Genomic DNA, 24,749 nt, shown 5'->3' with positions numbered 1-24,749 from the left:
CTGGCTTCTGTACAGCTGCCTCCACCCCTCCCTGCTGGTCAACATGAGCTGGCAGAATTCCAGATAGGCCTGTGGCTGCAACGGGATGCAGAGAGCCATGGGGCTGGACGGGCCCCAGATGCAACCATCACCAGACCCTGACCAAAGGCAGTTTTGTTGGGCTGAACTCTACGAGCCCCTCTAAACACCTGCCCCCCCACCACTGTCTGTGTCTTCTGCTGCCCCCAGCTGAGTGTACAAGTGTGCACCCCCAGAAAAATGTCTTCCCGCCAGTTGACAGCCATTTTCAACCACTTTGCCGTCTGCAGGTGTGCCATGGGAGTTTGGGGGAGGGTCTATTAGTAGGGCTATTGGAGAATGTGAGCTCCCTTCCAACATCATGGTGCGTCCTCTGAATTGTCAAAAACCGATGGTGTGCCTTGACAATTTTAGTACCTTGACGGTGTGCTGTGAGATGAAAAAGGTTGAAAATCAGTGAGTAAAGAACATGAGAACCTCAGAAGAGCCCCACTGGATAAGGCCGAAGGGGTCCCATTCAGGTGCCTCAGAGAGCACACAACAAGAGACCTGATCCTGCTGCCACCCCTTATCCCTGGCATTTGGAGACAGCCTTCTTCTAAAATCAGGAGGTTGCACATGTTGGAGGAATCTTAAAAAATGGTTTCCTCTTTAGGGGGGAAGCAGAATAGCTTCAGCAGCAGGCCCCCCCCTTTTGCTGGGAATCAACCCCAGGGAGCCTCCCATACCCGGCTGACTGCTAATTAATAAAAGACAAACGACAGTGGCTGGTTGAAGTTGCAAAAGAGAGTCATTTATTCACGGTTCCATAGACGCATATGTTACGGCATCTGATTATGATCAGAGGTTACACTAACTTGAGATAACAAGGCTCTGGAGCTGCCTCGTCCTGCGTGCCATGTGGTCAAGATGGCGTCACCAGCAGAGCCCTGCTGGGTGCCACCTTGTCAGGTCAGTGAGGAAGAGAGGAAGGTTATAGGGCAGTGATGGCTAACCCATGGCACGCGTGCCACAGAGGGCACACAGCACGTTTTTGCTGGGCACGCCAAGCCACGATGAGCAAGCTGCAGCTGCCACGTGCAAGCCTCTGCTCACTGCCCCTGGAAGTCGCCAGCAGCCTGGGCAAAATGGACAGCAGGGGGAAGAGCCAGGCCCCCAGGGAGGAGTCACCCCCAGCAGCCCAATGGGAGCGCTTCCCTTCCTCCCTTCCCTGTTTGGGGTAAGGCGGGAGACTCGCATGCAGCATGAAGGTGCAGGCTCAGCAAAGCTGCTGCTGCTGCTGCTGCTGCTGCTGCAGGCTTTAAGGCGCCAGCCCTGCATGAAGTAGGTTGAATTAAAGTCATTGGGGCTTGCTCCAAGGAAAGCGTGGCTAGGATTGCAGCCTCAGAGCCCAATCCTACTGTAGGATTGCATGTCTACTCAGAAGTAAGTTCACTGTAGTCAGTGGGGCTTACTCCCAGGAAAGTGAGGGAAGGATTGCAGCCTGAGCAGCCACTTCTATGCATGTCTACTCAGGACATTCCCTTGGCAGGGTTGGAGAGGAGCTAGGTTGGAGGGGAGCATAGCTCACAGCGTGGCATAGCTGGAGGGGAGCAGAGCGCTCGGGCCACAGCACAGGCTTTGAGGCGCCAGCCTGGCACATGCTGCTGGCCCTGCCTTGTTGCCCACTGGAGGCTTATCTGTAAGAACCTCACACAAAACTAATTTTTATATGATCTTAAAGGTAAACCACAGAATTGCTTCTCCAATCCTATTGGAAGAGAAGTGCCTGCAGAATTTCACATAGCTGAGAGTGTTCGTGAAAAACAGCATGATGAAGCCATCCAACTAGGATACTGCTGGCTTAATTAAAAAATAAATACAATCTTGCACAGGATTACTATTACTGACAGCATTTATATGCTTCCTGTCCCTAAGGGGCTCACAATGTAAAAAGAAACAAAAGAACATCAGCAGACCCAGAAAAGACACTGCTGGGTGTGGAGGACCAGTTACTCTCCCCCTGCTCAATAAAAGAGGAACACCCACTTACCCAGCATGTAATTGCCCAGCGTGTACACAGTGAGCATAATTACCCAGCATGTAATTAACCTGTGGAACTCCTTGCCACAGGATGTAGTAATGACATCTAGCCTAGATGCCTTTAAAAGGGGATTGGACAAATTTCTGGAGGAAAAGTCCATCATGGGTTACTAGCCCTGTTGGGTATGTGCTACCTACTTATTATAGATGTGGGCCACTGTGAGATACAGGAGCTGGACTAGATGGGCCATTGACCTGATCCAGCGGGCTCTTCTTATGTTCTTATGTTTCTGCGTTCCAGCCGCTCATACAGCCAACCCGCTACCCAACCAGCACTCTACACTGCACAGCACAGGCTGAGGGAAGCAGCACAAAGATGTTAATGTATGAGTTATTTTTTCTAAAGGAAAACCTCAGTATTCAGGTTAAATTGCCTATCCTTAAGTAAGTGGGTTTTGGGTTGCAGTTTGGGCACTCTGGTCTCTAAAAGGTTATAGGGTCTGGGCCACACCCCCACATAGGTCATCCAAAGGGGACAGGTAAAGTGTAGGGTCACTGGGCCACGGCTTAACCCTTTCAGGACAGTATCCTGCCACCTCTGGACAGCAGACGGAGTTGCACCAAACTCCAACAGCACAAACCCATCATGGCTTGTAACCTGCAATGGACTTTTCTTCTAGAAAACTGTCCAATCCCTTTTTGAAGATGCCCAGGCCAGACTGCATCACCACATCCTGTGGCAAAGAGTTCCACAGCTTTATTACACACTGGTTAAAGAAATTTTTTTTTCTCTGTTCTAACTCTCCCAATCCTCAGTTTGAGTGGCTGCCCCCCGGTTCTGGTGTTGTGTGAGACGGAAAAGAACATCCCTCTATGCACTGTATCCTCTGTATAATTTTGTACATCTTGGCCATGGCTCCTGCTCAGGCACCCTTTTTCTAGACAGAAAAGCAGCAAACGCTGTAGCCTCTCCTTATAACGGAGGTGTCCCAGCCCAGTAATCATTTTGGTGGTGGTTTTCTGTACTTTCTTTTCCACTGTCCATTCTGAGATGCGGCAACCAGTTCCGAGGAGGTAGAAGTGCGAATCGTGGGACACAAACAGTGGGACTTGTACCTCTTCACTGGGGGGGGGGGGCACGCTGCAAGTACCTTGGCTTGATTATGCTCTGGCTGGCTGGGATCCCAGGAAGTGAGGAGCCTGGTGGGCCACGGAGCTGCTTGGTGCCAATACCAAGGGATGCCCTGCTGAGTTCCCCATCCTCTGACTGGGAGCGCCCACATAAAAGAGCCCCGCTGGATCAGGCCATAGGCCCATCAAGTCCAGCTTCCTGTATCTCACAGCTGCCCACCAAATGCCCCAGGGAGCACACCAGATAACAAGAGACCTCATCCTGGTGCCCTCCCTTGCACTGGCATTCTGACATAACCCATTTCTAAAATCAGGAGGTTGCGCATACACCTCATGGCTTGTACCCCGTAATGGATTTTTCCTCCAGAAACTTGTCCAATCCCCTTTTAAAGGCATCCAGGACAGACGCCATCACCACATCCTGTAGCAAGGAGTTCCACAGACCGACCACACGCTGAATAAAGAAATATTTTCTTTTGTCTGTCCTAACCCTCCCAACACTCAATTTGAGTGGATGTCCCCTGATCTGACCTGTCACAGACAGCTTAGAACCCATTAGCCTATGTGTGAAGTTGAGAACCGCATGGCGACTTGAGGACCACATCGCGACTTGTCTGCCTTGTGCAAAGGTTGCAGACATCACTTCTCGTCTAGACAGTCTGGTAGACAGTGCTGGGGAGGAGGTAGCGGTTATGGTGCATGTCGTCACCAATGATGTGGGCAAGTGTGGCCGGGAGGTCCTGGAGGCCAAATTTAGGCTATTAGGTAGAAAGCTGAAAGCCAGAACCTCAAAGATAGCGTTCTCTGAAGTGCTACCTGTTCCACGCGCAGGGCCAGCTAGGCAGGCGGAGATCAGGGGTCTCAATGCGTGGATGAGACGGTGGTGTAGGGAGGAGGGGTTTAGATTTGTTAGGCACTGGGGAACGTTTTGGGACAAGTGGGGCCTGTACAAGAGGGATAGGCTTCACTTGAACCAGAATGGAACCAGACTGCTGGTGCGTAACATTAAAAAGGTGGCAGAGCAGCTTTTAAACAACTTTTTAAACCGCTCCCACTCTTCCCCAGAGTACTGGGGAAACAAGCTCAATTCCACCCCTTCACTCAAGCACAACTCACCCCCAGCAACCAGCACACGGAAGCCCCGGGGAGCCCCCCAACTAAAGGCCTGTGCTTCATGGAGCCCAAAGCCTGCCCACAGGTCTTTCCAGGCACTGCCAAGGGCGGGGCCTGTTTCCCTGCTCAGGCACACTGCAGTGAGGCCAGCTGGTGGGGCCTGTGCAAGAGGGACGGGACTCACTGGAACCAGAATGGAACCAGACGGCTGGTGCATAACATTAAAAAGGTGGCAGAGCAGCTTTTAAACTGACCCCTGAGGGAAAGCTGACAGGAGCCAAGGGGCATCCAGTTCGGGACTCCTGAGTGACAAGAGTCACTCAGTATGGGTTTCGGCTGGGTTAAAAATACTGCAGACTGCACCTGGAAAATGCTCACCACATCTGGAAGAATTCATGTGAGTTCTTGACATGTTAAATGACTGTGCCTTAGAGCAGCTAGTCCTGGAGCCCACTAGAGGACAGGTGACTCTGGATTTAATATTTTGTGGTACTCAGGACCTGGTTAGAGATGTCAATGTTACTGAGTCATTGGGGAACAGTGATCATGCTACGATCCATTTCGACATGCACGTCGGGGGAAGAATACCAGGCAAATCTCTCACAAAAACCCTTGACTTCCGAAGGGCGGACTTCCCTCAAATGAGGAGGCTGGTTAGAAGGAGGTTGAAAGGGAAGGTAAAAAGAGTCCAATCTCTCCAGAGTGCATGGAGGCTGCTTAAAACAACAGTAATAGAGACAAAAAAATTCTTTACTCAGCGTGTGGTTGGTCTGTGAAACTCCTTGCCACAGGATGTGGTGACGGCATCTAGCCTGGATGCCTTTAAAAGGGGATTGGACAAGTTTCTGGAGGAAAAATCCATTACGGGTTACAAGCCATGATGTGTATGTGCTACCTCCTGATTTTAGAAATGGGTTATGTCAGAATGCCAGATGCAAGGGAGGGCACCAGGTTGCAGGTCTCTTGTTATCTGATGTGCTCCCTGGGGCATTTGGTGGGCTGCTGTGAGATACAGGAAGCTGGACTAGATGGGCCTATGGCCTGATCCAGTGGGGCTGTTCTTAGGTTCTTATGAAGTTTTTATTTTTTGCCCTAATGTGCATGACTTGACGCTTATATTGGAATGCATCTGCCATTTTGCTGCCCATTCTGCCAGTTTGGAGAGATCCTTCTGGAGCTCCTCACAATCACTTCTGGTCTTCACCACTCGGAAAAGTTTGATGTCTTCTGCAGACTTGGGGCACACCGCTTTCCACCTCTCTCCATTGTGAAAATTGTCCATTGACGCCCACTCTCTGTTTCCTGGTCTTCAACCAGTTCTCAATCCATGAGAGGACCTGTCCTCTAATTCCCTGACTGTGGAGTTTCCTCTGCATCCTTGATGAGGGACCGTGTTGAATGCCTTCTGAAAGTCCAGATATGTAATGTCCACGGGTTCTCCCGCATCCACATGCCTGTTGACCGTTTCAAAGAATTCTAAAAGCTTTGTGAGGCAAGACTTACCCTTACAGCAGCCATGCTGATTCTCAGCTGATTCTCAGCATGGCTTATTCGTCTGTGTGTTTTGAGATTCTATCTTTGATGAGGCATTCCACCATCGTACCTGGAACAGACTTAAGGCTGACCGACCTGTAGTTTCCCGGATCCCCCTTCCTTCCCTTTTTAATGATTGGTGTGACATTTGCTATCCTCCAATCTTCTGGCACCATGGCCGTTTTGAGGGACAAGTTGCATATTTTAGTCAAGAGATCAGCAACTTCATTCTTTAATTCCTTAATAACTCTAGGGTGGATGCCATCAGGGCCAGGTGACTTATTGATCTTTAAGGGCAGGAGGTCTGGTCTAGAGGGTAGAGCCTCCGTCTGCCTGAAGATAACATCCACAAGGTCGCCAGTTCGAGGCCACCGGCACTGTGCGACCTTGGAGCAGCTGACAAGCTGAAGCCGAGCAATTCCATCTGTTCTGAGCATGGGAGGATGGAGGCCAGAATGTGAAGCCAGATCAGAATGAAACACCTTGAATGTAGTCGTTCTTGAAAGAAAGAACCTTCTTTGAAATTGTAAAAATCCCTATTTAATAAGGGATTTAATAAAGCCTGCCTATGTAAACCATCTTGAATAAAGACCAAGAAAGGCAGTATATAAATACCTGTTATTATGTTATTATTATTAATTTATCAATGAGGTCTGAAACATCTTCTCTTTTAACCTCTATCTGACTTAATTTCTTGGTCAGGAGGGGCCGTTCGGGCAGCGGTATCTGCCCGAGGTCTTCTGCCGTGAAGACAGATGCAAAGAACTCATTTAATTTCTCTGCCATCTCTAAGTCTCCTTTTATCTCCCCTTCCCCTCCCTCACCATCCAGAGGGCCAACGGCTTCTCTGGCAGATTTCCTGCTTCTAACGTATTTGAAGAAGCTTTTATTATTTCCCTTAATGTTGCTGGCCTCTTAGTCTCCCTTGGGCTCCGGTATCATCTTCTTACATTTCTTTTGCCACAGTTTATGTTCCTTTTTATTCTCCTCATTAGGGCAAGACTTCCATTTATGGAAGGAAGCTTCCTTGCCCTTTACGGCCTCTCTAACTTGGCTCGTTAGCTGTGCGGGCACCTCCTGGACTTAGTCGAGCCCTTCTTCTTTTGCTGTATACACGTCTGCTGGGTTTCTAATAATGTTGTTTTAAACAGCTAGTATGTATGTGCAGTAGGTAAATAACAGTAGGTATGTGCAAGCTCTTGGAGGCAGGCTACCACTCATTGCCAGATGCAAGGGAGGGCACCGGGACACAGGTTGTGTCTGTTGTGTGCTTCCTGGGGCATTTGGTGGGCCGCTGTGAGATACAGGAAGCTGGACTAGATGGGCCTGTGGCCTGATCCAGCGGGGCTGTTCTTATGCCTCCATGCACTCTGGTGAGATTGGACTCTTTTTACCTTCCCTTTCAACCTCCTTCTAACCAGCCTCCTCGTTTGAGGGAAGTTCGCCCTTTGGAAGTCAAGGGTTTTTGTGAGAGGTTTGCCTGGTATTCTTCCCCCAACGTGCATGTCGAAATGGATCGCAGCCAGGTCACTGTTCCCCAATGGCTCAGTAAGAATTGTGTGCGGGCTTTGGGCTCCATGAAGCACAGGCCTCTAGTTGGGGGGCTCCCCGGGGCTTGTTGTGCTTGAGTGAAGGGGTGGAGCTGAGCTTGCTTCCCCAGTGCTCTGGGGAAGAGTGGGAGCGGTCCTGGGGCCTGTGTTTGGGGGGGGGGACGCTACTGCTGCGCCTTGCTCAGCCTCAGGCAGTCGTGTCCTGTCCATCCCAGCAGGTCCCAAGGCCCTGCTTGCTCCGTCCTTCCTTCCTTCCTTCCTTGGGAGCCTGCAGTTTGCCCAATGAGGGCCGGCCATCAGGGTGGAGCAGAGTGTGCTTTGGCTTCCCATGCTGAGAAACCCTGAAGGGGGCGATGAGCCATTTCCTCTCACATTCCAGCCCTCTTCTCTCCCTTGCCCCTTTTCTCTGGGGAGCCCCCAGTGTGCGGGATGTGACTCAGAGCAGGATGTGAGTGTGGTGCCCCACCCCTCTGACGGGCTCCAGCAGCTGCCGCGCATTGGCCCAGATGTGTGGGGGGTGGCTGGAGCCTCTCTGTGGTTTTGAAACGGTTGTGCTGCACATTCCTCTGGTGTGCTGGGGCGCAGCCCAGTTCTGCTTCTGGGGAGCCAGGCGGTGCCTGGGCACGGCCCGTCTGGAATGTGCTGTAGGGGGAGTGGGGGGGAGGAGCGGCCATGTCAGTCTTTGCCTTGTGTTTTTCTGCCAGGTAGGAGGGGAGGGGAGGGGAGGGGAGGGCGCTGCCTGGGTGCGGCTCTGGGAGCCATGACACTCCTGGCCTCAGCATCCTGGTCTCTGTCTGGCACCTTCTGAGTGCACAGATCTGCCTGCTGAGGGTTTGCTTGGAAAGGGGTCCAGTGCAGTGTGCAGAAGCCTGTGCGGGAGGGAAGGGTTCGCCTTTCAGCCTCAGTGCTTCTTGCTCCTGATCTGGAAGTAGTGGTTCCTGCGTCTTCTCTGGGTGCAGCCCTGGAAGGCTGGGCTTTGTCTTCCCCATTCCAAGCTGAGCTCTCTTGGCCCCACCGCTGCATCAGCTCCTGCATGGCGACTCCCCAGACATTCCTGATCTTTGGCAGTAGTTCTGTCACCCTCCGCCGGCACCCACACCTTGCAGGCTGGCGCATGAGCTCTCCTGGCTCTTGCAAGGGTTGGGCACTTCTGCCCTGCGCAAGGGATGAGTCACCGCCCAGCCTCGTGCCACCACAGTGTGCAAGGTCCAGGCTGCACCCCGGCTGGCAGTGTGCCTGCTCCAGAGGGCACCGCCTATCCTCTGCTCAGAATACAGAGCCCGAGTGGCACCCAGTTCAGCCCGTGGGGTGGGTGGGGCTCATCCTAGCAGGGGGCAGGCAGCAGCCAGTGGCGTTCTGAGAGGAACTGCTGGAAGCCTCTGGGTACACCGCATTTTCTCCCTCACCTGTGAGGTCGCTAAGCAGAGAGATGGTGGCTTCTCCCAGTCTGTCCGGCAAGAGAGTGAACCCCCCCTCCTTGGGCCAAGTGGAACCCTCAGCCCATTACCTCTCACTGCATACCTCCCCCCCTTGGAGCTAGGGGACTCCAGGCAGAGCCTGCCAGCTCCTTTCAGACCAGGCAATGTTGATCCGATTTATTCAGGACGCAATCCTAAGCTCCCCTTCGGCCTGCACAACTCCCTTGCGCAGGCCAAAGAGTGTCGCGAAAGTGCCGTGAAGCACTTTTGCAGCACTTTTCAGGGAAATAGGCCGGCACAAGTCCATGTACCGACCTCCTTGCTCCAACGCAAGCCCCGGGGATGGGTGGGTTTTGGTCAGCCAAGCTTGGCTGGTGCAGGGGGGTGGGGGAAGGGAGGAGGAAGGCGTTTCAGGACAGGGGGATGGTGGGTGGTGGGTGTTTCCAGGGGTGGGCAGGCAAGGAGCGGGAGGCAGGGCCAGGATCCCGCACTTATGCCGGATCCTATCCCTGTTCCCAGGTGGCCTGGGGCAGTCCCGGGCTGCTTGGATTTGTGCTACCGATTTCAGTGGTGCAGACTGAGTAGCCCCATTGGGGCTGCTGCGGCTCTCTCCAGGGTAGAGGGAATGTTTCCCCTTGTCTCGGGCCAAGCCTCAGACAGCGCAAAACTTGCACTGGATACAGCGTAGGCCCACCGGCTTGCCTTTTCCAGAAGAAGTTAGAACTGCGCTGTTAGTCACATGTTTCCACTGTCCTTCTTCCAGTAAGCTCAGGGTGGTGTGCGTAGTTCCTTCCCTCCTTCTGTCCTCACAACAACCCTGTGAGGTAGGTGAAGCTGAGAGAGAAAGAGAAGCTGGCCCTGGGTCACTTCACAGCTGAGCGGGGAGCTGCACCTGGATCGTCCAATTCTGAATCTCTGCGCCAGCAATTTGCAGCCTTTTCATCGCATGGCACACTTGACAGTACTAGAGTGGTCAAGGCAACCATCCGTTTTTTGACAATTGACAAGGCACAGCACGTTGCCAGCGGGGGGGGGGGGGGCACATCCCCCAGTGGCCCTACTAGTAAATGACCCTCCCCAAACTCCTGTGGGACACCTTCAGACTGTTTACAGCACACCAGTGTGCCATGGCACAGTGGCTGAAGATTGCTGCACCACACTGGCCTGGCTCTCAGTGATGGGCTGCAGGAGCAGAGTGGACTGAGTGATGGACAGAAGAGGTTGTGCTCTGAAGTGGTGGTGGTGGCAGGAAGATGCAGTATGAACACGGGGGGGGGGGAGTGAGATGGGGTTGCCAACACTCTCTCCACAGAGGGAGATCTGGTGTACCTACTGTCCTCCTCCTGCCCGGGTCCCAGTGAGTTGTGGGGCTGGTCTCTGATGGGGGGAAAGGCACTAGGATCCAGCAGATTGTGGAGCACAACCGGAGTTCCCCCGCAGCCAGAGCTTTTTGAGGGTGTCCAGCGTCGCCCGCCCACCCCCCCCTCTCCTGGCTTGCCACAGCAAAGAAGCAGTTAAGCTGCCAGGAAGCCCTGGGGGGCAGAGCTGAGGTTTCCTGCCTTGGCTGGTGAGGGGGGGAGCCTAGGTTCCTCCTCCCCACTGCCTGGCCAGCCCACACCTCCTCCAGGAGGAGGGCTCAGGGGAGGCGAGGCCTGGCCTGGCCTGGCCTGGGCAGCTCCCCAGGCAGCTTCCAGCAGCAGCAGGCGGGCGCGCAGGGAGTGGTGCCTTGTTTAGCTCCGTCTGGAGAAAGCCTGCCCTGCACAGACCCCAGTGCTGCCCGGAGCCTGCCTGCAGCCCCATGTCGCGGCCAAGGCTGCGCAGCCGGGAGGCGGCTGATGGCCCTGCCTGGACCAGGGAGAGGAGCAGCTCAGAAGAGAACGTGTACCTGGCGGTGCTCCGGGCTTCCGAGGGCAAGAAAGGTGCTGCGGACAAGGGGGTGGGGGGCTGCCTTCCTCTGAGCGTGGGAGGGGAGCAGGGGCGGGGGGGCTGCCCTGCAGCTGGCTGGGGACCTGCACTGCTTTGACTGGAGGGGGCAGCCAGCGAGAACTCCCGGGCCCTGCCATGTGCACGCTCTGCTCCATCAGTTGGGGAGGCTGTGGCTGGCCTGGGGCTGGGGCTGGTCAAGTGTGTGTCTGTGGGAAGGGGAGAGCTTTGTGTCTCCTCGCATGCAGTTGTCTGGCCAGCGCCCGCCAGGCTGACTGGGGACATCCCCCCAGGCGTGGGTGTGTTTGCTCAGCCTCTAGGCAGAGTCTCTGGAGGAGGAAGCAGCTGCACTCCTCCTGGGCTCCGCAAGGGAAGGCTCTCCAGGCAAGCGGCAGCTGCACTCCAAGGTTCCACCTGGAGGGGCTTCCAGGGATGTTCAGTGACCAGGCGGGTGCCAGGGGGACACAGCCCAGCCAGAGGCCTGGTCCAGCCGCCTTGCTCACTGACTGGCAGGAGTGCCCCTCTCTCTCCCGGGCAGTGAGGGGCCTTCCTGGCCTGTGGGCCTCTGTCTGAATGAGCTGCCAGCACTCCCCCCCCCAACAGTGGCGGCTGTTCTCCTTGCTTTGGCCATTGGGGCTGCGGCCTCTCATTCTGGCAGGGCCCTTGTGCTCTGAGGAGCTGTGTGACTGGCAGAAGTTCCACGGATCGTACACTCCTCGTGTATCTGTACCACGAAGAGCTGTGCTTGTTGAATTTCTCTCCGTGACTGGCACAGAAACTGCAAGGAAGAAGGTGGTGTAGTGTGCTTGGCTGGCCAGCCTGCCTTGCTGTGTCTGCCTCCTCCCCTTGGCCTCCCAAAAACTGGTGTGGGGAAGGCGGTGTATCGAGAAGGGGCTCAGCATAGGGCCGTGGGCCAAAGGACCTAGATGGGTTGCCAGGCAAGAGAGGGGCTAGCAGATGGGTGGGCTCTCCCTGAACATTCCTGGGTGGGGTGGGGTGGGGTGGGGCAGGTGTTTCCCTTGCTCAGGTGGGGAAGGGGGGGCTACAGCTGCTGCCAAACAGGTCCCAGCTTGCAGCTGGAGCAGGAGATCCACCGAGGGGGTCGCAGCGACTGGCCGCTTTGAGCTCTACTCCTCAGGAGGTGCTGCGTCCCTTCCGAGCCCGAAGCCCACCTGCTGATGGGTGCAGCTGTTGCAGCCATTTCCAGGGTGCTGCAGGCCTGGCCGTGGGAGCCCAGAATGCTCTCTGCTGCCCTTCCTGACAGAGTGGCTGGACCTTTGGACGCGGGCGGGGGGTGTTGCCTGTGGTGTGCTGCCCTGCGTTCAGTGCTCTGCCTTTGGTTGCCCAGAAGCCACTTTGGGTTCCTCAGAAGGGGGCGTGGGGGGGGGGGTACTTGCACCCTGCCTTTCTGAAGCTGCCGGCCTGAGCAGTGGGGAGCCCAGCCCCCCGGGCTTTACGCAGAGGGTGGGCAGCCGCAGCTTTGGTTGCTCCCGTTGAGGCCCCCGTGCCCCCAGGGGCGGGGCTTCTCTGCCCGTTTCTAGAGGAGCCTCCCCAGTGGGGCTGAACCAAGGCTGAGATGGGCTTGCGCCACTGGGGTGAGGTGCCCCACTGGACGGGGCCAGCTGGTGCTGCAGCTGGGCTCCGTAACCCCAGTCCTGCCCAGGGCAGCTCCTCCTCTCGGCCCACAGGCAGGGCTCCTCGGCTCCCGGGGCTCCCTCCAGGGCCAGTCTGAGGCTCTGGCTGCCTTCAGCTGCAGGGGGCTAGGCCTCCCGGTGGGTGGGTGGGTGGGCTCTGTGCTCATGCGGGTTTCTGGCGCGGGGCTTTGAGTCACGCCTGGGCTTCCTTCCTGCCCCCTTTGATGAGTCACCCTGGGCTTCCCTGGGGCCCTGCCGTTGCCGCCCCAGCTGCCACTCCTCTCTCCCTCCTCTGAGGGGGAGGTGACAATGGTCCGCCTTCCAAAGCGCTGTCTGCTGCTGCCGCTTCTCCTCACACGGCCTCTCCTCTCTTGCAGACGAACGGGACCGGGTCCAAAAGAAGACCTTCACCAAGTGGGTCAACAAGCACCTTGTCAAAGTAAGCACCGTGCCGTCCCCCGAGGTGGCTGCAGCTGCTCGGCCCAGGGATTCCCCACCACTGCTGCCCTTGCCCTGTGGTTCAGGTCCAGTGCGCCACAGAGACATCTCCCACTGCAGGCCGCAGGAAGCGAATCCCTCTCCTCCTCAATGGCCCATTGTGCTTGGCCACTGGGCCCGGATCTTGCCCCAGGGCAGTGGTGGGTGGGGTCCCCCACCCCCCTCCATCCTGTGTCCTGCTGCCTGGGGAAGGGGGCTGGTACAGTCCCTGAAGAATTACTTTCCTTGTGTCTGGGGCTCCCCCCTCCCCTTGTGGGCCCATAGCATTCGCTGTCCAACCCCCTCCCTTGGCACCCCCTTTCTCTATGTCAACCTCGCAGGCTGGCATAGGTGCCATTCTCCTGGGCGTCGCTGCTGCAGCGTCTCTCTGCCAGGGCTCCATTGACCCCCTCCCCCCCATGTCACTTGGCCTTCAGCATGGCAAGTCCAGTGGCAGTTCCTGCAGGGAGGTGGGAGGTCCAGGGATAGAGCTTCCTCTCATGCAGCCAGGTTGACGGCTCAGCTCCTTGGCTGGGAAGGTTCCATCCCCGTTTGTTGCGGTGCTGGTCGGAAGGCCTGAGCCTCTGATCGCCAACGGGTGGGCTCGGGAGTGCAGGGAGGCCCAAGTGCTGCAGGAGGTTGACAGGTGGAACTTGGATCACGGAGCGGCAGGAGCATCCAGCTTCTCAGGGGGTGGGAGGTGGGCAGAGCATGGAGTTGCAGCTAGAGAGGGAAGGTGGGTGGGCGGGCAGGAGCCAGGAGGTCAGCTGGCAGGCCGGGACTTGCCTTGTTTTGTTGGTGGTGTGAAGAAATCCCTCCAGCCCCCTGCCCCCCCCGAAGGTGCTCCCAGGACTCCTTTGGAGGGTGGGCCTGAGAGCCCCCAAGCACGGTGGACTGTCCCTGTGGAGGAGGCTGGATCCGTGTGAGGGGGTCCCTGGCACGGCGACCCTGCTTGTTCAGAGAGGCGTCCCAGGGACCTGAGACTGTGCGGAGGGGAGGGGTTGGGCAACTGGTCACTGGAAGAGAAAAGGAGGTGGGAGATGCTGGTCAGTGCCAGTAGCCCCCAGTAGCCCCTCTGCCCCCAGCACACCCCAGGAACGCTCTCTCTCTCTTCTTCTCTCTAATCTGCCTGTCTTTCCTTTCCTGCGCTTTCTTCTCCTCTCTGGCAACAGCACTGGCGAGCCGAGGTAGGTGGTGCAGGACCAGGGTCCAGCTGGGCCAGCAGCCCCCTCCCCTCTCACCTTTCTCTCCTTGTTCCTCCTGTCTCTCCTGCAACTGCCTTCCACAAAGCCAGATCCTGGCCTTCCCCCAACGGGCAGTGGCTTCTCTGTGCCCCGGACAGAGGAGCGTCTCTCTGGGAGGGAGCCAAGGCCTTGTGATCCCGCCGAGGACTCTGGCCTTCCCTTGGTGCAGGGCGCCCTAGCAGAGGTCCTGAGTGTGTGTCGCAGGAGGAAGGGGCTGGCTTCATCCTGCCCCTGGGCCCAGTGTCCCTTTCAAGACGGTTGTGGGGGTTTGCAAGAGGTTCCAGGCTTGCTGTGACCTGAGAGGCTTGAGGGGATGGTGTGTGGGAGGGCTCTTTCCCCATCCTGGCCACTTAAGATTGTTCTGTCCTACTCTACAGGCACAGCGCCACGTGAACGACCTCTATGAGGACCTACGAGATGGACACAACCTCATCTCCCTTCTGGAAGTGCTTTCGGGAGACACCCTGGTATGTAGGCATCTCTGCGGGTTGGAGGTTGCCTCTCTCTCCTCCGCCCCGCTCAGTGGGGAGCCTGGTCAGCTACAGGCCCCTGATGCTTGAACAGGAGATGCTGCACGGCCTGGCCCAGGCCCCACCCTTCTCGCTCGCACTGCTGGAGCCCTTCCCTGCCTCTTCCCCTGCTTGCCCCTTGGCCTCTGCGCTGTCCTCCCTCACAGGCCTTGAGCTGCTCCTGCTGTCCCCAGAGGGCTGAGACCTTTCTCCTCTAGCCTGACCAGGGTTGGGGAGGGGGCATAGAACCTGCTGCTCATCCCTCCTTGACCTGCCACTGGGCATACCTCTGTCAGCCGCTTCCAAGGCTGGCCACTGGGGGCTGTGCCTGGGAAATTCAAGCCAAGGGACGGGAGGGCTCAGGGGGCTCCTGCACCTCACACCTCTGGCCCAGGTCCAGCAGAACTCCGGCCTGCTGTGCTTAGATTGGGCACCTCTTGGCAGGTGCCAGGGGATGGGGCAGGCGGGGGACAGCACTGCCCGGGACCTGCTTGGAGCAGTTGCAGGAGCTGGTGGGCAAGGAGCCCCTCTGTTGAGGAGCCTGTGCAGCACATCGCCGCCACAGGTCATGCTGCGTGGAGCCAAGGGCCAGAAGGATGCACCAGGGCAGTGGTCAGCTGCCCGTTCACCCCGCAGGCTCTACCGCTTCCCACGCCCCACTCCTGTGCTCCTCCAGCAGCCCCGCCCTCACTTCCCACATGGGCACTGGGGGTTGGGACTGCCTGCCTGCCTGCCTGCCTGCCTGCCTGCTCTAACACAGTAACCCTCCTGTGCTGCTCCGTACTCTCTCTCTCACTCTCTCTCTCTCTCTCTCTCTCTGCTGCTGCTCGCTCTGTGTGTGTCTCCTGTTTGCTGGACTCTGCCTTCTGACCTCTGCCCTTTCACCTCCTCCGCTTCCCTCTTTGCTGGGCTCCTGCCCACCCGGCAGCCCAGAGAGCGTGACGTGATCCGGAACTTACGGCTGGTGAGTGGTCCCGCCTGTCGGCTTCCTGCATGGTGTCGCGGCTGCAGCACTCGCTTCCGCTGCTGGCCACAGCCACTCCGCCTGCCTCCTGCCGTGGCACTGCCTGCTTGCACCTGCCTCCGTCTGAGTGCGGCTTCTCCTGCGGCTGGCTGGCTGGCGGATGCCTCAGGGCTCGGATGGGGGTGAAGGGCTTGGCCTGGCCCACAGCCACCCCCTCCTGCTCTACGGGGGAGGCCCTTCAGGCCCCGGCGCCCAGGAGCAAGCGGTGCTGTTCTGGGTCAGGGCGAATGTGCTGCAGGGGGCTCTGCCTGTGGGGGGTGGGCTTGGCGGGGGCAGCGTCTCTGCCCCCAGCTGCCTGCCGGCGTCCAGGTGGGAGGAAAGGGCCTGCTCTGGCAGGGGGAGGGACCACTTTCCTGGACATTGTTCTAGGCGGAAGGCATGTCTTGTTGGGCCGCTGTTCTGCTCCTCTGGTCGCATCTGGGGAAGGGGTCTGGTTTTAAGGGGGGACCTGTGGACTTGCCTCCTGACGGAGCCTGACCGTCTCTCCTCTCCCAGCCCCGTGAAAAGGGCCGGATGCGCTTCCACAAGCTTCAGAATGTGCAGATCGCCTTGGATTACCTGAAGCACCGGCAGGTGAGTTGCCTCTGGAAGGAGGTGGGAGGCGGGGCGGGGGTCTGCCTGACCTTGAGATCCTGGAGGTTGGCTGCAGGCCCCCCCCCCCCCCCACTGATGCCAGCGATGTGCATTGCCAGGTGAAGCTGGTCAATATCCGGAACGATGACATCGCTGACGGCAACCCCAAGCTGACGCTGGGCCTCATCTGGACCATCATCCTCCACTTCCAGGTGAGGAGGGAGTACAGCCTTAAGGGAAGCCGCTGCATGTGCCTGGGGGGTTCCTTTCCAGAGGTGCTTCCAGCACGTCCTCCAGGCTTCTTGGGTGTCTGGGTGACTCCTGGCCCCACGTGGGCAACTGCAGTCCTCTGGACCTCCAGCCTCTTGGGATCTCCAGCCTCCCTCTCCCCCAGAATCAGCTGCCTGGATTGCCTGCACAGGCTTCTGTTTACATGCATGCACAGAGACAGAGGAGAGGATGCGGGGGGGGGGTGCCTTGGAAACGAACCCCCCCCCCGTCTTGCCCTTTGCTTTCCTAGGCTAGCAAGCTGCCAATTCCCTCTTCCCCCCATTTTGAGTGTGGGTGAAGGGAGAGCACAAAGATGGCTGTGGAGGGGAGAGCGGCTGCCCGTCTGAGGAAGTGAGCTGTTCCTTTCTCCCCCGGAGAGTACAGAGGTGGAGGGGGTGGAGGGCGTCTTTGTGCCTTGCTCTTAGTGACGGATTCAGGGTGTGGCTCGTGCAGCTGAGAGGAGGGGGGAGGAAGAGATGTGGGGCTGTGGCTGCACCATGTGGCAGTGTGGCAGAAGCACATGGCCCTGTGGCTTGCCGGAGCTGACTCACCCATCGTTCTGAGACACCGAGACTTTCCATCACCAGATGTTGCTGCTGGCACATGTCCTCTACTCGAGCCCTGGAGAGAGGATGGGGGGAGGGTGTGCCCTGTTGGGTGCCAGCGCTCTGGCAGCAGCGTGGGCAAGGGCAAGGTCTCACCCTGCCCACAGGGGAGGAGCGGGGGGGGGGGCTGGCTGTCTTTGGCCCATTTTTGGGTGGGGGAGACTGCAGCTTTCTCCTTTGGGTTCCAGCAAGACACGTGTCGCTCATGTGCATCAGCATTCAAGGGCCAAATGCCTTGAGGAAGGTCCAGAGGAGGTGTGGGGCCCTCTCCCAGGGGACTTGCTCAGGTGCTGCTGACTCTCCCTCTCACTCTCCCCCCTCCACTTGTCCCGAAGATTTCAGACATCCAGGGTGAGCGGCCAGTCGGAGGACATGACCGCCAAGGAGAAGCTGCTGCTGTGGTCACAGCGCATGGTGGAGGGTTACCAAGGCCTGCGCTGTGACAACTTCACCACCAGCTGGCGCAACGGACGGCTCTTCAACGCCATCATCCACCGGCATAAGTAAGGGCGGGGGACCATCCCAGAGCATGGCCTGGCTTGGCCTTCAGAGTGGGCTTGGGTGGGGGTTTTTGGCCACATTGGTGCTTTTCTCTTTACTCTCTGGGCTCCCTGCAGGGAACAAGCAATTGAGAGTGTGTGGGGCCACCCCCCTGACTTCTTCTACAGCACAGAGCCCTTCCAAGGTCTATCAAAAGACAGGAAATCCTTGGTGGGTGGCAGAGTTGCAGGGATTGGGGGCAGCAAGCAAGAGGCTGCCTCTTGGTGTCCTTTGCCACGGGGGGGGGGGGATCTTGGCTGAGCTCATAGGAAGCACTTTGGGAGCCCAGAGTGACCAGTCTGTGGAACTCCTTAGTCTGTGGAACTCCTTGCCACAGGACGTGGTGACGGCATCTGGCCTGGATGCCTTTAAAAGGGGATTGGACAAATTTCTGGAAAAAAGTCGATCAGGGGTTACAAGCCATGATGTGTATGTGCAGCCTCCTGATTTCAGAAATGGGCCGTGTCAGAATACCAGATGCAGGGGAGGGCACCGGGATGCAGGTCTCTGGTTGCCTTGTGCACTCCCTGGGGCATTTGGTGGGCCGCTGTGAGATACAGGAAGCTGGACCTGATGGGCCTCTGGCCTGATCCAGTGGGGCTGTTCTTATGTTCTTAACTACAATTCCCAGGAAGCCTTGCAGGTCTCTTGTTATCTGGTGTGCTCCCTGGGGCATTTGGTGGGCCGCTGTGAGATACAGGAAGCTGGACCTGATGGGCCTCTGGCCTGATCCAGTGGGGCTGTTCTTATGTTCTTAACTACAATTCCCAGGAAGCCTTGCAGGTCTCTTGTTATCTGGTGTGCTCCCTGGGGCATTTGGTGGGCCGCTGTGAGATACAGGAAGCTGGACCTGATGGGCTTTTGGCCTGATCCAGTGGGGCTGTTCTTATGTAGGCAGCCTGCTTGATGGTGCAGGCCTACAGGACATTCAGGCCCCACAACCAACCCAGCTGGGAAGGCAGGCCTGCCCTCTGTCTGTAGCTGCTCTCTGTCCCTGTCCTCCCCCTCCCCGAGTTGCTCATGCCTTTCCAATGGGCGCCATTCTCCCCCACCTGAAACTGCAACCAGAACAAGGCTTGCCAATTCCGTTGCCCGATTGATTCACTCACATGAATTCTTCCAGATGTGGTGAGGGTTTTCCAGGCATTTTCCAGGTCTGCAGTGTTTTTAACCCAGCCGCGACCTGTACTGAGCGGCTCTTGGAACGCCAACAGCAGGAGAGGTGGAAGGAGACCTGTCCCTACAGGCTCCATAGGAGGCCATGAGTACGGGACAGCCCAAGGGCCAGTGGCTCCCGTGGCCAGGGGCTACCTGCTAACAGGGACGTCAGGCCACCTGCCAGACCAGGCCCAGGTGGCCCAGCTTGCCCGCCGCCCCCTTTCCCACAGTGGCCCCCCAGCTGCTGCACGTGGAATGGCTGCCATCGCAGTTTCTGCACGTTGGCTCAGGGTTCTCAGCGGTGGCCCCGGGTGCCTCTCCTGATTCACCCCGACCACTCCGGCACGCAGGTGGCTGGGTTTCTTGAGCCCTCGGTGCATTGGCCGGCACTGCTTGACGCTCATTTGGCTGTCCACTCCCTCCTCAACCTGGAGAGGTCTTCTGAAGCCCGTCTCGGTCTGCTGTGGCTTTTACCCCTCTGGATAGTTTGGTGTTCTCCGCGAACTTGGCCACCTCTCTGCCCACCCCTCTCCAGGACACTTACGGACAGATCAACAGCACCAGTTCCCTTACGGGTCTGGGGGGGCTCCACTTCTTCCCTCTCCAGCTGTGGAACGGCCCCGCTGAGTCCTCCTCGCTGCTTCCTCTGCTTTGAGCAGTGCCTGAGCTGCAGCAGGCCTCGTCGGACCGCTCAGTTCTGGTGCGGGGTTTTGACAGGAGCCGTGTGCCCAGCTGGCTGGATTCTCTTGATCCATACCGTGCCTGTGGATGCCCTTGTGCACCACCAGGGCCGAGCTTCACAGGGCAGGGGCCTTGTTGGTGGGAGAGACCCCTGCCGCTCCGCTCCGGTGTTCCTGCCCCTCAGAGGTGCCACCTGCCACCAAGTGCCGCCCCGCCTTGTGTACCCAACTGCTGCACCCGCCCCTCCTTTGCCTGTGGGCTACACATGGTGGTTCCTCCCCAGCCACAGTGAGGTTAGCCTGCAGCGAGCCTCCAGCCCAGCACACTGCCCACTCGCCGCTCTTGCCCCTCGCTCTGCCCTCTGGCGCTGCACATGGCCGGACCCCTCTTCCCTGCTGCCCCTGGGTGTGAGGTCCAGCACTGCGCTTGCATTCCCAGTCCCTCCCCTCCCCTCCCGCTGTTCGGTGGGACTGGACAGGCAGTCCTCGACTACCAGGCTCTAGACTCTGGGGGGTCTGCGTCGCTGTGGGGGAGACGGGTGTGGCCGCTGTTTTCTCGCCTCTTCTCTCTGGGACAGCAAAGCTGCAGCAAGTGCGGGCAGGAGCTTCCCTGCCCTGCCTCACTCCACACGTGACTGGGGCAGGGAAGGAGCTGAGACTGGCTGTGGGCACGCACCAGGTTGGGGTGCAGGGAGCGCGCTGGGCTAGAGGCTGCCTCTGTTGTGGTTTGCTGGCTCTGTCCAGCATGGCCATGGGTGACTGTCTACAGGTCAGACCCAAGGCCAGGCGGAAGGGCCGGGGGGGGGGGCTGGTGCCCTGAAGGCAGCTGAGGACCGGGTGGTGATGCTGTGTGAGGAGATTCCTGGGCCTGACTTGGGCAGTGCCCCCAGCACAAATGGCAGGCGGCCGGAAAGTCAGATGGCCAGGTCGCTCTAGTAGTCCCGCTGTTCTGCTCTGCGCTGCATCTCAGAGAAGTGTAGGGTAGTCTGCCTGCCCCCCCCCCCACGGCTGTCCTCTTGTTTCTTAGCTCTCCTGTCTTTTGCAAATGCGCCCACGTGGCGCGGGCCTCTTACGGGTAGTGGGGGTTGCTGGTGGTCAATTACGTGGTTCTTTGATGGAGAGAACACGTTTCTCTGAGAGGGTGACATTCCTGTTCATTCTGCCCGTTATGGGGCCTCCTCCCCACTTTCCTCTTGGCTGCAGTTTGGGCTGTGCAGCTTGTGTGGGTGTGTGGAATTACTCCCAGTAGTAATGTTGTCTTTTGTTGGGACTTGGTGGCTGGCAAGGCTTCTTCAGGAAGGCCCCCCCCAGAACAGGTGGGCGGTGCAGGTGGTGTTTTTTTGCCTGGGGCTTGGCTCGCTCACTCGGGTCACCAGAAGCTGGACAGGGCACCCTGAAGCCCTTGAGGGCGTGCCTCCCCGCACGTGCCTGTGCCCTGCAGCCGGTATCAGCCTGCAGGGCTTAGCTCTTGGAGCGCTGCAGGGTGGGCTGCACGGCTTCCTGGCCCCGGCAGCCCTTGGCTTCTTGCCTCTTCTGCCGGGGCAGGTGTCCTTCTCTGCGCTGCCAGTCTGCCCTGGATGGAGGCCCACGAGGTAAGGGGGTGGTGAGCGTCTCGGGCGGAGTTGGAGTCTCTCTGCCTGGGGTCCCAGCTGTGCAGAGCAGAGGCCTTTGCTAGGGCCCTCTTCTCCCTCTGGGAGCTCAGAAGGTGCCCAGGGGGCTGGGCCTTTCTGAGATGCTGCTTCCCACTGCAGCGCAGGTGTAGCTGCCCTCACAGGTGGTTGCCTGTCTCAGGAGTTCTATTTTCCACACTGACAAGTTGAAGCAGGATGTGCTGCCCACTCACCCACCAGGCTGTGCCACAGTTGCCCACTACCCGCCTCCTCCCCGCCCTCTTGCTTGCTGCCCTGCCTGAGTGGGGCCCCTCTCGCCCTCCTTCCCTGCCCAGCCCCCAGGCCTGGTTCCTGGCTCCTTCTCCGCTTTCTGTTCAGGGCCAGGTCTGAAATTTCTCCCCCCCCCCCCCCCCGCACCTGGGTAGAGGTGGGGGGTTGTATATACGTGTGTGCCCCCATTGCACCTGCAGGGATCAGCATGCCCCCTTGCCCTCTGACTCAGGGATATCTTGCCAGTTGCAGGGGGCAGTGGGGGAGGGAGATGCCTGGGAACTCCCCCACTGGGGCAGCTGATGGGCTTCTGTGGGGTGCTGAATGAGGGGGTTGTGCCTCAGGCCTGATCCAGCAGTAGTTCTTCCTCTGTTTGCACAGAAAGGCAGCAAGGGGTAGTGGTGGGAGGGGCCTGTTTGAATCCCTGCAGCTTTCACTGCTGCATGGGCCAGTCGCTTCCCCTCTTTCAGCCCATTCCTCCCAGGGTGGCCACACGGGGGAAGACCCAGGTCTCTGAAGCCCCACTTCCTCCCCGGTGAATCCAGCTGCTGCCCTTGCTCCCGGTCAGTGCCTGGCCTGTCCTCCTCTCTTCAGAGGTTTCCTGGCCCTGGCCCCCAGTCTTTGAAACTCCCTTCCCGCAGAGGTCCACTTGGCCCATTCCTTGTGACCCTGCCTTGCCTGGTGAAGCCCAGCCTGTGGCCTGGTGCCCCCCTGCCCTTAGGAATGGCGCTGGGCTCAGTTGGCAGCTGCTCTAATGCCTCTGCTGTTGTAGCCATCTTATTTTTACCTTATCGGGAGCTGCCTTAGTGACCTTTGGGGAGGGGGAAGATGCGATAAAATGCCTGGATAAAGCAACAGAGTAAAGCAAGCATCCCGTCCCCCCATGGAGATGGTCAAGTGGCAGCTCCCTCCTGTGCTGGCAGACCGTGTGACCTCAGCACCTCTCAGTTGACAGAATGGCTGGTACGGTGCCGTATCCACGCCCCCCCCAGCTTCCAGAGAGCACAGGAGCCAGAGGCCCCCCTTCTGCCGGACAGTGTTGGGGGCGCAGGACAGACTGAAGCCAGGCGCCTTCTTGCACCAGGGCTGTGGTGTGCTTTGTGTGTCCGTTCCCCCCCCCCCAGCCGCCTCAGTGAGTGCTCCAGCTCCCCCCACTCTGTTCCTGGCCTCTCCAGCCTTGCCTGGAACTCCTTCCTGGGTCTCAGCCCACACCTGGTACCACCGTGTCCAGCTTTCCTAGAGCTTCCAACCCTTGCCTGTGGCTACTGGGCAAGTGGGGACCCCCCAGGTTTTGGGAACCCATGCATGGCTCAGGGAGGGAAACTTCTGACTTTCCCCCCACCATGGTGGGGGTGGAGACCTACTCAAATTCCTCAGGTACCACTGGGTGGGGAGAGGTGGGGGTTATGGCTGATTGGGAGGCCTTTTCCCTCTTCATCTCACCCCCCCCCCCCCCGCTGCTTCAAGTGCGACTTTACAGCCACAAAGGCTGGAGCCCCTGCTGTGCGTTGTGGAGCGAGAGCCAAGAGCTCTCTGGCGCTGTGAGCGTGGCCAGGCCGGGAAGGGGGATGGGTGCCGCATCCTTTTTCTCTAGGGGCAGAGGTGCCTCTCCTGGTGCGGGGGAGGGGAGCAAGTGCCAGGAATCCTCATTCTTTCAGGCGTGGGGGGCACAGCTGTGCTCCTGAACTGAAAGGTGGGGGGAGGGTCCTAAGTGGCAACAGTGAAGTGAGCATCTGGCTGCCATCAGCCTGAGGTCACGGGGGGGCACTTTCCCCCTCAGGGCAACTCTGTGACAAGGAGAGGCTTCTTGACCTGCCCTCTCTCTGTTCCGCATCTAGGCCAATGCTGATCGACATGAACAAAGTCTATCGCCAGACCAACGTGGAGAACTTGGAGCAGGCGTTCTCGGTGGCTGAGCGCGACTTGGGGGTGACGCGGCTGCTGGACCCTGAAGGTGCCTGGGCCCAGAGGGCCTATGGGGTAGATGGGCAGGGCTGCCTGGGGCCGCCTGGACGCAGTAACAGTCTTCCCTGTTCACAGACGTTGATGTGCCCCAGCCGGACGAGAAGTCCATCATCACCTATGTGTCTTCGCTCTATGATGCCATGCCGCGTGTGCCCGACGTCCAGGACGGGGTCAAGGCAAACGTGAGTATCACAAACGAGATGGGGACTGAGTTGGGACTCCAAAGGAATCCTGATGGCTTGAGACTAGATGTGGGTTGGGGGACCCACAGTTGCTGCCACTCTCTCTCTCTTTCTCTCTGCCACCGTTGCACCAGGAGTTCCAGCTACGCTGGCAGGAGTACTTGGAGGTAGTCAGACTCCTTCTGCAGTGGATCCAGCACCATGCAGTGATCTTTGAGGAGCGCAAGGTCCCTGCCAGCTATGAGGAGATTGAGGTGAGCGCCCCGCCTGCACCCTGTCCCGTCACCCTTTTCCTTGCCTCTCTTCTCGCCACACACACCCCCTCCCCACCGCTTGCGGCGTACGCATCTCCTCTAGGGTGGTACTGTTCCCTCTTGAAGGGGGGCCAGCCTTGATGACTGCGGTCCAGAGCTGAGAAGAGCCTGCTGAGAGGGGCCAAAGCTCCTGGCTCTTTGGGGTTGTCTCTATCCCTGCTGCACCTTGCCCAAGTCAGACCAGCCCAGACCACTCAGGTTGCTCCGTCGCCAGTTGTCTCACCTGCCTCTCCCTGAAGTCTCCCTGCAGCCCACCCAGAGGCAGCCCCTCCTCTTCTTCTCTTGGTCTCCCTTGGAGCCAGGCGGGCTGGCTGGGCCTGTGCGAGCCTTCCCCCCCGCTGGCTCAGGATGAAAGACCCATGCAGTGGAAGAACCTTACTATGGTGTCTTCTGCCAGGGCTGGCAGGCATTTAGGGCACCGTGCCCAGGGCAGGCTCTCTGGTGGACCTGGGTGGGAATGGTCTTGGTTGCTTTTCCAGAGAGGCACGTGGAACACCTCCTTGTGGCCCTGTGGACATAGTGCTTGCTTGCCCAGTGGTGCGGAAACATCTTTTCACTCTGCAACTGTGTCTAGTCTTCCTTGCTGTGGGGAGGGGGAGGGTGGTGGTGGCAACATGTGCCCAGGATGTCCCCTGCCTCCACCTGCCTTTGCTTCCCTCCCCTCCAAGGACCTGACTCTGCCCTGCTGCCCCCTAGATCCTGTGGCACCAGTTCCTGAAGTTCAAGGAGACCGAACTGCCTGCCAAGGAGGCAGACAAGAACCGTTCCAAGGCTATCTACCAGTCCCTGGAGGTGGGAGCAAGTCTTTGTCTTAGCCACACTGGGGGCCAGCCAGGAAGGGGCCAGCGTGACCACCTGGCAGGCAGCCGCCTGCTGAAGCCAGAGGCTGGCCAGAACCTGGCTGTCAGCTGAGAGGCAGAACACAAGTGGAGGGGCTGTGCTGGCTTCCAGGGAGAAGGACTGCCACGCAGTGGGGGAGCTCAGTT

General features: G+C 58.5%; 1 protein-coding gene across 1 annotated transcript in view; it reads left to right on the top strand.

The window, feature by feature from the left end:
• The window catches only part of PLEC (plectin), a 104,853-nt gene that overhangs the window by 53,897 nt on the left and 26,207 nt on the right, over positions 1-24,749 (top strand). Inside the window, 10 exon segments of the mRNA XM_066626466.1 lie at positions 12,720-12,781; positions 14,441-14,530; positions 16,092-16,169; positions 16,289-16,381; positions 17,380-17,394; positions 17,396-17,547; positions 23,141-23,256; positions 23,343-23,449; positions 23,584-23,703; positions 24,460-24,555. Coding sequence (XP_066482563.1) covers positions 12,720-12,781; positions 14,441-14,530; positions 16,092-16,169; positions 16,289-16,381; positions 17,380-17,394; positions 17,396-17,547; positions 23,141-23,256; positions 23,343-23,449; positions 23,584-23,703; positions 24,460-24,555 — 929 coding nt within the window.

Source organism: Tiliqua scincoides, chromosome 4 (genome assembly GCF_035046505.1).
Source record: "Tiliqua scincoides isolate rTilSci1 chromosome 4, rTilSci1.hap2, whole genome shotgun sequence".
Lineage (NCBI taxonomy): Eukaryota > Metazoa > Chordata > Lepidosauria > Squamata > Scincidae > Tiliqua > Tiliqua scincoides.
Note: the sequence above shows the minus strand (reverse complement) of the source record. Positions and strands in the feature narration are given on the sequence as shown.